The 11,966-nt window shown below is 36.6% G+C and overlaps 1 protein-coding gene across 4 annotated transcripts in view; it reads right to left on the bottom strand.

Annotated features, from left to right (window-relative positions):
* Window positions 1–1,026: 1,026 nt before the first annotated feature.
* Window positions 1,027–11,966, bottom strand: part of PRDM5 (PR/SET domain 5) — a 93,900-nt gene continuing 82,960 nt past the window's right edge. For all 4 annotated transcript variants that reach the window (XM_088132899.1, XM_088132898.1, XM_007432371.4 and 1 more), the window contains one exon: window positions 1,027–6,384. In XM_088132899.1, the coding sequence (XP_087989025.1) occupies window positions 6,220–6,384 (165 nt within the window). In that variant the 3' untranslated portion in view covers window positions 1,027–6,219. The remainder of the gene's footprint in view (window positions 6,385–11,966) is intronic.

The raw sequence follows: 11,966 nt of genomic DNA, 5'->3' as shown, positions 1-11,966 counted from the left end.
TGTAGATGACAGTATTCCAGCTGAGTTTTTAGTTAAAATACTAAAAGATGATGGTGTTAAAGTGCTGCACTCAATATGCCAGCAAGTTTGGAAAACGCAACAGTGGCCACGGGATTGGAAAAGGTCAGTTTATGTTCCAATTCCAAAGAAGGGCAACGCCAAAGAATGCTCAAACTATCGCACAATTGCACTCATTTCACATGCTAGCAAGGTTATGCTCAAAATCCTACAAGCTAGGCTTCAGCAATACATGAACCGAGAACTACCGGATGTACAAGCTGGAATTAAGATTGCAGGGAGAATCATCAACAACCTCAGATATGCGGACGATACCACCCTAATGGCAGAAAGTGAAGAAGAACTAAAGAGCCTCTTGATGAGGGTGAAAGAGGAGAGTGCAAAAGCTGGCTTGAAACTCAACATTAAAAAAACTAAGATCATGGCATCTGGACCCATCAATTCCTGGCAAATAGAAGGGATAGAAATGGAAGCAGTAACAGACTTCATTTATTTGGGCTCCAAGATCACCGCAGACGGAGACTGCAGCCATGAAATTAAAAGACGCTTGCTCCTTGGGAGGAAAGCTATGGCAAGCCTAGATAGCATATTAAAAAGCAGAGACGTCACCTTGCCGACAAAGATCCGCATAGTCAAAGCTATGGTTTTTCCAGTAGTAATGTATGGCTGTGAGAGCTGGACCATAAAAAGGCCGAGCGCCGAAGAATTGATGCCTTTGAACTGTGGTGCTGGAGAAGACTCTTGAGAGTCCCCTGGACTGCTAGGAGGTCAAACCAGTCAATCTTAAAGGAAATCAACCCTGATTGCTCATTGGAAGGATCGATAATGAAGCTCAAGCTCAGATACTTTGGCCACCTAATGCGAAGAGAGATCTCTTTGGAGAAGACCCTGATGCTGGGAAAGATTGAAGGCAAAAGGAGAAGAGGACGGCAGAGGATGAGATGGTTAGATAGCATCACTGAAGCAATGAGCATGAAACTGAGCAAACTCAGGGAGGCAGTGAAGGACAGGAAGGCCTGGCGCAATATGGTTCATGGGGTCACGAAGAGTCGGACACGACTTAACGACTAAACAACAACAACAATTAATAGTAATCCTTAGTATTCCTGGTGCAGGATAGGTTGAAATGCTGATTATGCCAAAGTATCCCTGGCTTCTCAGACTAAGCTTGACTGGGTGCAATATTATCAGTATCCAGCATTATTTAAAAAAACACAGAGAATGATTAATGGAATATGTAGTTCATAACAGTTCACAAGATAATAGGTGAAACATTACCAGATATGACTAGTTCAGCTCAACCAAAATATTCACTGAAGTTTGTGAATTGAGCTTTGAATATTTTCAAGATCAAAAATCTATGGGAAATCAACATTTTCCTTTCCTTTTGTTTTGTTTTTTTAAAAAAACAGCAAAGTTCATTTTTAAGCTTCATTAAAACAGCACCAACTCTTTGGTGTTCTTTACAATTTACAGAGTCAGGTCTGGGGGAAAAAAAAAACCTTTAAGGACTATCCTCCTCCTAAATCTGTCTTGTGCTATAGAATTGTTAATTTTACTTATTTATCTAATTTGCATGGCCACCCATCTCACCAAGTGACTCTGAGCAGTGAACAAAAATTTAAAAATAAAAACAATTACATTAATACAAACATTAAACTACATTGCAGCCAGGAATAAAGCACCCATTATAATGACTAAATTAACCACGAAATGGGTCCGTGCATACACTCGGGGTTGTCACATTCACTAAATGCAGTTTATTGAGAAATAGATAGATTTCCATAGACGACTGACTCTTAGATGGCTGATGCAGCTATTTCCAAACCAGAGAGCATGGTGACATTTATAAGCAAGATTTTGCATCTGTGCAAGATTGCCTTAACACTTTGCCCAGAAAGGCTGCTTAAGAGGCAAGCACAGTCCTTCAGGTAGTTTGGCATTGGGCCAAACCCTTAACTTCATTTGAGATCACATGTATATCATCAGTAGATGCAAAAGTGGGAACAGAAAACTCCTGGATACTGTGAATTATGTTTAATTTGCATTCAGAAGGCCATGAGCACTTCACTGTTCACTTCAAAATGGGTTAATCCCTTGAGAGTATTCCAAGTAGCTCACTGAGGATCAAAGACATGAACTACATCTGGAAAGAACGACTCAGCCCAAGTTTTTAAAAGTTTTGAATAGTATAAACATGATCAATAAAATTAATAGTTTGGAAGAAGAAAGCAAATGTTGAGGTGGGGGGCAGGGCTTAAAAAGCATGAGGTTTTGGTTTGTTTTCTTTTTTATTCTATGAACAATAAGATACCATATTGTCTCTGGTATTTGCATGACTATCATCTAATACTGTTCCATGGGATTCTTGGGGAAAATTATGGCTATCCATTCATTGGGTTTTTAAAAATATTTGCTGATGTTCACTCAGTACAACGTGAATTCACACAGTCTTTTTTTTTTTTTTAATAGAGTTACATACTATAATTCCTCCTTTATTTTGGCTTATGTTTGAACAGAGCCAAGTGATTGGCCTATTGTTGACATAACGACAGACTCAGGTGATAACTGCTAAATTGAAAAGATGTTATTCAATAAGTCAGTTGCTATCAGCCTTTTAAAGTCGTAATCCCATGTATGCTGATCCAAGCAACTACCAGCTGAAAGTTCATTTCTTAAAATCTCAAAGCTGTGTTGAAAATGCAAGGAATCTCAAATTACTTCTATGTATAAGCAGTAGTTTGTAATGTTATCTCTGGTCCATTTTATATTGGTGTACTTCACTTATAGAAAGAACTCAAACGTTCCATATAATTGGATGAATAATTATAGCAATTGTATTGATAAGCTCTTCCATCATACAAAGAGAAGAATAATAAATAGTACACTTCAGTAAGAAGTTATGGATAATAGCATTAAAGGTATATGTTCTAGAACCAGGGGGCTTGACAGAAAGGAATTCTCCTGAAAGAATGCCTTATATCATTTTATCAAGATTATGATGGACTCAGGAACCAGGAGACTGTAGGGGGTCCCCTACGCAGGAACCAACACTGTCCATACATATGTATCTACATGCATATGTAATACACACTTTTTAATTGCAGATTTTAGTAGAAATGTTCTGAACAGAGGTTCTTCAATGACAATATCAGCTAATAACATTAAACCTTTAGGGTACACAATTGGTACAAGAAGAGATGGAAGAACAGAGCAAAAAAAAAAAGAAGAAGTAAAAGTACTGCTTGTCCCTTCCTCATCAATATAACATACTTCATTTCACATCTTATACATTATTGTTTTGGGTTCTCCTCATAATTAAGGTATTTTTATAACTCTATATCTTGAAAATTCTGAGAAATTTAGAATATATGCATTATATAAAGTTATTTTTTAAAAAACCAGCTGTATGTAAATTATTCATCTTAAAATACCCCCATTTTTCTCTCATTCCCCCACCCCCAAACATTCCAGTCTATTTTCTGGCTCAATATTTTCCCAAAACAGGCTAGAATCAATGCCCATTTATGTAAAGCAAATACCAATTAAAATAACAGCAACAGCAGCAAAACACACTCATTATAACTTAATGCACTCAGTTATAATATTATTATGGAAATTAAACAGAGAATTGTTCACTTTTCAGTAGGGTCCAATCTGGAAAAGGAAACATTTATAGGGATTAAGAGAATATATGCATCAGGATTTCTGGACAAATTATCATATTTCACTGCTCTGTAGTGTTGCAGATTAGGTTTTGATGGAAGCCTTAGATTTCATATCTAAGTTGCAGGAGACAGCTGGAGTGTCAGCTCCATTCTGAAATAATTATTTAGAGTCAGGGAACACTAAGCATTTAAGAACAAGCATAGGACAAATGTTTATCTTGCATCAAATTAAATGTAGATGTTTATACAGGTTCTTTTCCCCCCCCTTAGATCTAAGATTTGCTGTAACCAAGCAGAAGTACTGTTAAGTCATCAAATATACTGTAGGTATGGAAGAAGACATAGAGGTAATGTTGTGTATTACTGAAAGAATACTACTTTATAACTTAATTTTCCAAAAACAGATTTGTTTCCTTTAGAGAATATAGATGGGTGCTTTTTTTTTTTTCAGCCCTGAATTGGCTTTTCATGCAGACTCTAAATTCTTATCCACACATGAGAATCCAAGAAATTTCCTTTAATAATTAAGAGGCACTACTTGCTGAAAAAGTAATGAAGTTAACAAATTATTCTTAACCCAGTTTTGGTCTTCATAATAGTATTCTTTTTTATAAGAATGGCAGGTTCATTTCACAAGCCTTATTCAAAACTGTGCAGATTTCCTTAGGGTAAAAAAAAAAAAGATTCCTAGCAATTTAATTATATGTTCCTTTCTTTAATGAAATGTTGGATAACATTCTGAGATTTAGTTTTCTTTTGCCTTGGCATTTACAAATATTGCAGTAGTGCTAATGCTGTATTTCAACACAGATCACTCTTAGGACTGTTGTTTTGTCTTGCACAATGGCTACCAATGGTGTAATTCCAATCACATTCAAACAGTGAAGATTGCAAGTCTCCCTTGGAATGCTATTATAAGAGAGCTCTGCTTGAAATATATTCTAATTTTGATATCAATTCTGAGTTCAATTAACTGTTTTTAAGTAAAACAAGTTTTGCTTGAAAAATCATGCTGGCTAATGGAATAGAAGCCAATTGACAGGGTTAATTACAAACAACACACCCTAGTCACAATTGTAACTTATTAAGCTTGGGAATTTCTTGCACTGTGAAACCAGCCTGTCAGATGCAAGCACAGAATACCATATTGCCTCTATTAGAGCTGTGCAGCACTTCAGATTCAGTTCCGAAAAGGCACTTCACAGTGTTTAGTGGCACAAATGTAGTCGTTGTCTTCAACTATTTAAACCATTTAAAGCAGCTGCATCTTTTCCGGGATTATGCAGCTGCCCTTTTCCTGAGATACACGTGACTGCTCTAAGGAATTTCATACAATACTACATTTGCACCCCATGCCCCAAAGTACCTTTTTGAAATCAACTCTGAAGTGCCTCACAGTTCCAGTTTTATACCTTTGAAATGTCTGCAGAGTCAGTCAATCCAGGCCATTTAAATAGGAATTCCTCAAAAGGAATAGTTTTAATGGGAAATGTTTAGAGTTTAAATGTTTAAAAGAATCATTCTTAATCTGAATAATCTGATGTACCAGGCTACAATTCCCTGAACTCATAGCCAACAGAGTTCCCAACATTAATCCAACAAATCTGAGAATGTCAAATTGAGAAAAACTAGCCTAGGGTTTTCTAGTGAATTTACACCAGGATCAGGACAAAGAACTCCATCTCTGCCCTGGTTCCCTTGTGCAACCTAAGGCATGAGCAAATAAACAGGAACACTCTGAAGCAGCCTATCCTGGAGATAATGCATCTCAGTCTTGCTGATCATGACCATCTCGTGATTTTAATCTTTGGGCTGGATACTAAGTGGCCAGAAAGACAGCTACTTGAAGATGCTTCAGCTGGGGCACCTACAAACACAGCTCTTACTTTTGTCCACCACAACCTTCCCCTTCAAGAGGGGAAGCAGAGCAGTGCTAATAAATTCTTTAACAGGTATGCCTTTGACCAGATCTGTCCTAATCTCAGTTATCCGTCATCTTTCAAAAACCATGTCATGCTGAAAGCCCTGTGCTTTCAGTAAAAGCCTGACGCTCTCTCTAAAGAACAAATATGGGATGGGTGAGGTTACGGGAAGTAAGAATCAAAACTATACCCTCTCTTCAGGGTATAGCTAAAAAATAACTTCTATTGAGATATGTAGCTACATGCTACATATTGATAGTCACTGACATTACTTTGAGCCCAAGTGTACTTTGGACCGAAGTTATAATGAAAGTTTTACTATATGGAAATAGAGAAAAAATATTAACTATGACAGAATTATAACAGATTTCCGGGATAATATTCCCAATTAAAAATAATGTTTTGATTCACCATGACATGAATTATTTCCATTCTCACTTCATTGACCTTATAATATCTTTACATTGAACAGAAAATCAAGAAAAGAAGTGTCCACATGAACACACTTGAGATTTTTTAAAATATCGGTGACGTGTATTTACTAATTGGATTGAAGATGGAGTCAGAAACGTCCAAAGGAAACACTAGATACTGTCTTGTTTAAGCCAAAATTAGCTGTCGGTTTCTCCATGGACATTCTCCATGTGCACTTTGAGGTAGTCATTTCTTGTAAACTTTTTGTGGCACAGCTGGCATTCAGCCATGGGCCGATTGGGATTGTGTGTCAGCTTGTGCCGGATCAGCATCTTCTTGAGGCTGAAGGACAAGTCACAAACCTAAAGTGCAGAGAAAAAAGACAAACATCAAAGCAAAATCACTGAATTGCCTGAAGACCTTTTTAATAAACTCACATAGAGGTCTCCCAGCACTGAACGTTATGCATAATCTTAAATAAACCAAAGGACAAATCTTCTATGTCATTTCTGAAATGGAGAAATTTTAGGTCATTGTCTTGTTTCTAATCACCTGAGGATTATTAACTAAACCGATGCAAAGTGCAACTTTTAAAAAATAAATTTGATTTAATTAATTACATTATACAAGACAATCCGTTCTCAAATACACGTAAAATAAAAATGAACAACTCATCACTCCAAAAAGTAAAAAACAACACAACAAATAAAAAGACAGAAAAAGACAGAACCTGTAATTATAAATATATTCCAAGTTCACCTGATTTTATAAATCTTTAAAAGAGGAAACTAAGCTTTCAATATTTACCAAACCGAAGATTTTTTTTCCCAAAAGAGATGATGTGACATTTTCTGATTGACAGAATATATAATTTTCTTAAAAATGTCTAGATAACACATCTCTAAAATCCAAAATGTGCAAATTACATCCCAGTAAGTAAAACAACTTCCTACTTCTTCTTTGGAACAGGATAACAGAGTTGTGTAGTTTTTTAGTATCATACATTTATAAATGAACATTTCTACATAACTAACATTTCACTAGGAGCTCATCTTCTCAAATTCAATAAAATCATTGCCTCTTTGCTTCAGTTACATATATGTGCAAAAGAAGGAATGATAACTATAAGTTACTATGAAGGGGAGGATATTAAATCAGGCTCTAGCAGCTTGCTTTACTGCAGCCTTATGGTTAGTAATTCACCTGTTCATTTACGGTTAACCAAAAATTTCATGCAAGGAACTGAAGAAGATTGATGACTTCTCCCATCAGCAAGGCTGATTTCCATGGTAACTGCAAAGAAAGGATTTTTTCTGCATATGGCATGAAAATGTAGGCTATAAACATCTTAGCAGACTTGGTTTGGGGGGATGCCATCAAGATCCTGTCCTCCTGTCTGAAGGCTGTGGGAGTATGGATGGAAAAGAACAAGCTTTGGTTTAACCCTAGCAAGACCAAGTGCCTGTGGATTTTGTGGGCCTCCTGGATATGGAGATTTTCCATCTTTAGTTTTGGATGGGGTAGCACTTCCTCAGATAGAACTGGTGTGCAATTTGAGGGTCATCTTGGACTCTCGGTTCCTGCTCAATGAACAGGTGGTAGCTGTGTCCAGAAAGGCCTTCACACAAATCCATCTTGTGGGCCAATTGTGCCCATTCCTGGATCAGGAGGCCCTATTCATGATCACCTATCTCCTGATGGGACTTTGCAAAAGTGGTATACATAGGACTGCCCTTAAAGACCATCTGGAAACTGAAACTGGTCCTGAATGCAGTAGTGTAGGCAGTTATGGGTACATCATTGTATGTTCATGAAAGACCACTGTTTTGGCTTCCAATAAGCTTCTGGATGCAATTCAATATCTTGGTTACTGTTTATAAAGCCTTTCATGGTCCAGGGCTCTGTTATTTGCAGGAGTACTTATCTCTTGAAGACCTGGGTTTTCCCCCAGCTTTCGGCCAGTATGCTGGCAGAGCCCGTCTATAAGGTTACAATGTGAATGTTTGTGGGTTGACCTTGGTTTCTCCTGTTTTTTTCCTTATGCTACTTTCTGTTCTTGTTGTTGGTTTTTTTGTTTCTTTTGCTGATTTTGCTCTTGGGTTTAATGGTATGTTAGCTGCCAAGAATCACAACCTGAAGTTAGACAGCGAAGTACCGTATTTTTCCGACAATAAGACGCCCCCATGTACAAGACGCCCCCCACTTTTCCAACCCAAAATTAAGAAATCAATATTTTAAAGATAGTGCAGAACACATTTTTATTTAGTAATTAGTTAACATTTACCTGATACACTTGGTGGGAGGAGGTCCAAACCGTCTCTCTGCAGCTCTATTTCCAGGCTCTTTTGCATAACTGATTACATTCAAGCACGAGTGAAACTGCAGATAGCTTGTCTCTGCAAACAGCCTTCCTCTAATTGGTTTGTTCAGCATCAGCTGATGTCAGTTACATCAGGCTCGTGATTGGAGGAAGTCTGTTTGGGAGACAAGCTATTTCACTCGTGATTGGAGGCTAGCAATAGGAGGAAGCCTCTCTGCAGAAACAAAGTATGGGCAGTTTTGCAACCACGCGATTCTCGGCTGACTTCCTTGAATAAGACGCCCTTCAATTTTTAGGGTAAGGATTTTAGAAAAAAGCATTGTCTTATAGTCAGAAAAATATGGTACATTAACTAAATAAATAAATGACTGACTGACTGACTACTTTCCCTGCCTCAGAAATCTGTTGCTATCTTAGTCAATTTTGGACAACATATCCTAACCCTCCTCCTATTCATACTTTGGTACAGCACATCATGAAGCTAGGCTCTGAGCATGATTATAACCGTCACGTAATAAAATGAAAAACAGCACATAGTTTTTAAAAATAATAAAATGTATTCAAGTAAGAGAAACTTTCAAGCATAAATAATCAGTTCAATTAATCACACTGATTCTATAGCTTAATGAGTTTAACTCCATGCTTTGTCCCACTCTCTTTTGAGACAAGGTTAAAGTACTTTTCACATAATATAGGACCAAGATAGAAGTACTATGAAATAGTGACTGAGCCTAAAATTAAAAACTCGGTTAAAAAAAATGAAACTTGTACATAATACTGGATGCCAAGATATGGATTCTATAAAATAATACCCCTAAGGTGTAAAAGAGTGATACTTGTTTCTAGCACACGTGCATACAAATATATGTGAATGAACATCAAGGCATTCTGCAATGGGCAAGTAGCAATTTCAATGTAATGTAATTTGCTGACCTATATCTGAAACATAACTACAGATGTTATATTTTTAACCAAAGATCAAAATCAATTACTGTGTTCTTTAATTCAATGATGGATGGGCTATTGTGTAAACAAATGCAGACCAACACATATTGCCTTCACTTATGTATAGGTTCAGAAAGTTATATATATACATCTGTAAAATGTTAAGAATGTGTCATCTTCCCATTGTTGATATTCTCAACACAGTCACATGTACCATATGAAACTTACGCCATACTGATTGGCAGTATGGCAATGGCAATTCTAAAATTTCCCTTTTATTAAAATCACAAAACTGTAAATCCTACAAATAAATATACTGAATTCAGTAGATATTACTGTATAGACAACCATATTTGCATAAATGTGTATGTATGAACATCACAGATGCCTCATTTATCTTATTGGAAATAATTTTTAAGAGTGTCATCTCCAGCAGACAGGCTATGTCAAATTCTGCTACCAGTAAGTGGTCTTTAATGACTCTCCACCACGCAGTGATGACAGTTTAACAATGGCACATTATCTTTGCAAAACGTGAAGAGTAAACTGCTTGCCAATGCAAACTTAATACCTATTCCTTACTGAGCAATACATTCTTCTTAATATGCTATGACTGTAACATTTCAAAAGCTTGCAAATAAATAAATGTGCATTGCCAAGGTTAAAACAAAACAAAAAAGCTGCACAAGGGTCTATAAAATAGTAACTAAAGAAAATTACAAGATGGATTGCCTCAAATAAACAAAAATAGCCATGCAAAATGTAATAATTTTTTTGGTGGTATTCTAAACATTAAAGTTGAAAATAATTCTGATTTGTCAAGATATTGCAGAAAGGTAGTCTGAGACTACTTTTGAAAACTAAAACATTCATAATCTTCTGACTTTAAAGCAGTTCATTTATGAAGCAACCATATATTACATTGGACACTTTTCCTCGAGTCTTTGGATATACTGGCATTTCAATACCAGCCATGGATATTGAAATCCAGCATCACAGTTTTATTCTGCTTCCTCTTGATACTTCTGCTCAGACCAACATGAGAGGGTGAGCATAATGAGAGGAATTCTCCCACAAAAACTAACCAGTGGGCAGACAGTCCTAGTCCTAGTTCTACATTATTCTTTTACCTATTTCCAAATGGCCACAACAGCAAGGTACCTGACATCCAGAGAAAATCTGCTAGAATGATGAAATGTCTTAGAACCAAATCTTATGAGGAACAGTTCTTAGCTAATGAAAGACTTAGCCATTCAAGTATCAGAAAGGCTGACATGCTATCAAGGTAGCAGCATTGTTCTCTGCTGCTCCAAAGGACATTATCAGAACTAAAGGTGGGATTTGTAAATATGCAGATTTTGGCTAACAATCATGAGAACTTTCTTCAGAGTAAATGCTGTCTGACAGTAGAAAAGGCTGTTGGGTTTCCTTCACTGGAGTCATTAAAGCAGAAGCACAACAACTGTCAGCCATGTTATGGTTCCGTCTTGCACTGAAACTAGGCAACATGATATCCAAGATTCCTTAGGGACTCTATGATTCCACAATATGGCTAGTATTTAACAGCAGCTGCCTTGTGTGGTCCAAGAAAGAATCTGTACTAGTAGTGGGTTCAGAAAAGGGAGTTGAACATTTTTGACAGAGAATCAGGGTATATATACGTAACAATACCAGCATGCTGGTGATAAGTACTCCATCCCACTACAAATTCATTCATTCATTCATTCATTCATTCATTCATTCATTCATTCATTCATTCATTCATTCATTCAATTTATATAGCCACCCATCTCAGACCAGTGACTCTGGACAGCTAACAATAATAAAAACAGTCAACACCTAAAACAATACAGAAAATAAATATAAATACAGCCAAGTCACAATACGGATAATAGCTCACCTCATGGATCATTGATACCATGTGTGTATGTGTATTACATGCATTCACACATACAAGCATATATATATGTATTTGTGCATGCTGTTGTGCATGCATATTATTGTTTCTCTTTTTTGTTTCTCTTTTTATTCTGTGTCTCTTTGTTCTAAGCAAAGTTATTTGCTTTGGTTCTAGGCAAAACAGGGGCGATTATGAAGGGGAACATACATACTAGGATGACCATGGCATTAGCACTATTGACATTTTCTTGTTACCGTCAATCTCTTTTTTCTTCCTTCAGTTTTAAAAATCAACCTCATCTTCTTCTAGTCCAGTTTATGTCAATCTATATTCAGCATATAGAATAATAAAGTGTATGAAGCCTTGTTTTACTCCTTTGCCATCCTGAAAAGAGTCTTTTTCACCAAGTTTCTTTGGACTGTGGCTTTCTGACCTATGCATAGGTTTTGCACAAGGACAATGAGTTGTTCAGAAATTCCCATTGTCCTATGCACATTCCAGAGTTTGACATGGTCAGTACAACGAAAGGCCTTTATAGAATCAGTGATGCACATATTTTGTTTTTGATATTCTTTGGCTTTCTCAATTATCCAGTGTGCATTACCAATAATGTCTCTTGTTCCTCAACCTTTCCTAAAGCTGGCTTGAACATCTGCCATCTCCCTTTCCATGTAGGATTTGTGTTGGATGATCCTAAGCATTATTTTTCTGGTGTGTGAAATTAAGGATATTGTATGATTGTTTGGATACTCTTTTAAGTCTCCTTTCTTTAGTACTGA

Source organism: Python bivittatus, unplaced genomic scaffold, assembly GCF_059951505.1.
Source record: "Python bivittatus isolate LINGU-HERP-01145 unplaced genomic scaffold, Pbiv_v1 ctg000070_np1212, whole genome shotgun sequence".
In the NCBI taxonomy this organism is placed as follows: domain Eukaryota; kingdom Metazoa; phylum Chordata; class Lepidosauria; order Squamata; family Pythonidae; genus Python; species Python bivittatus.
Note: the sequence above shows the minus strand (reverse complement) of the source record. Positions and strands in the feature narration are given on the sequence as shown.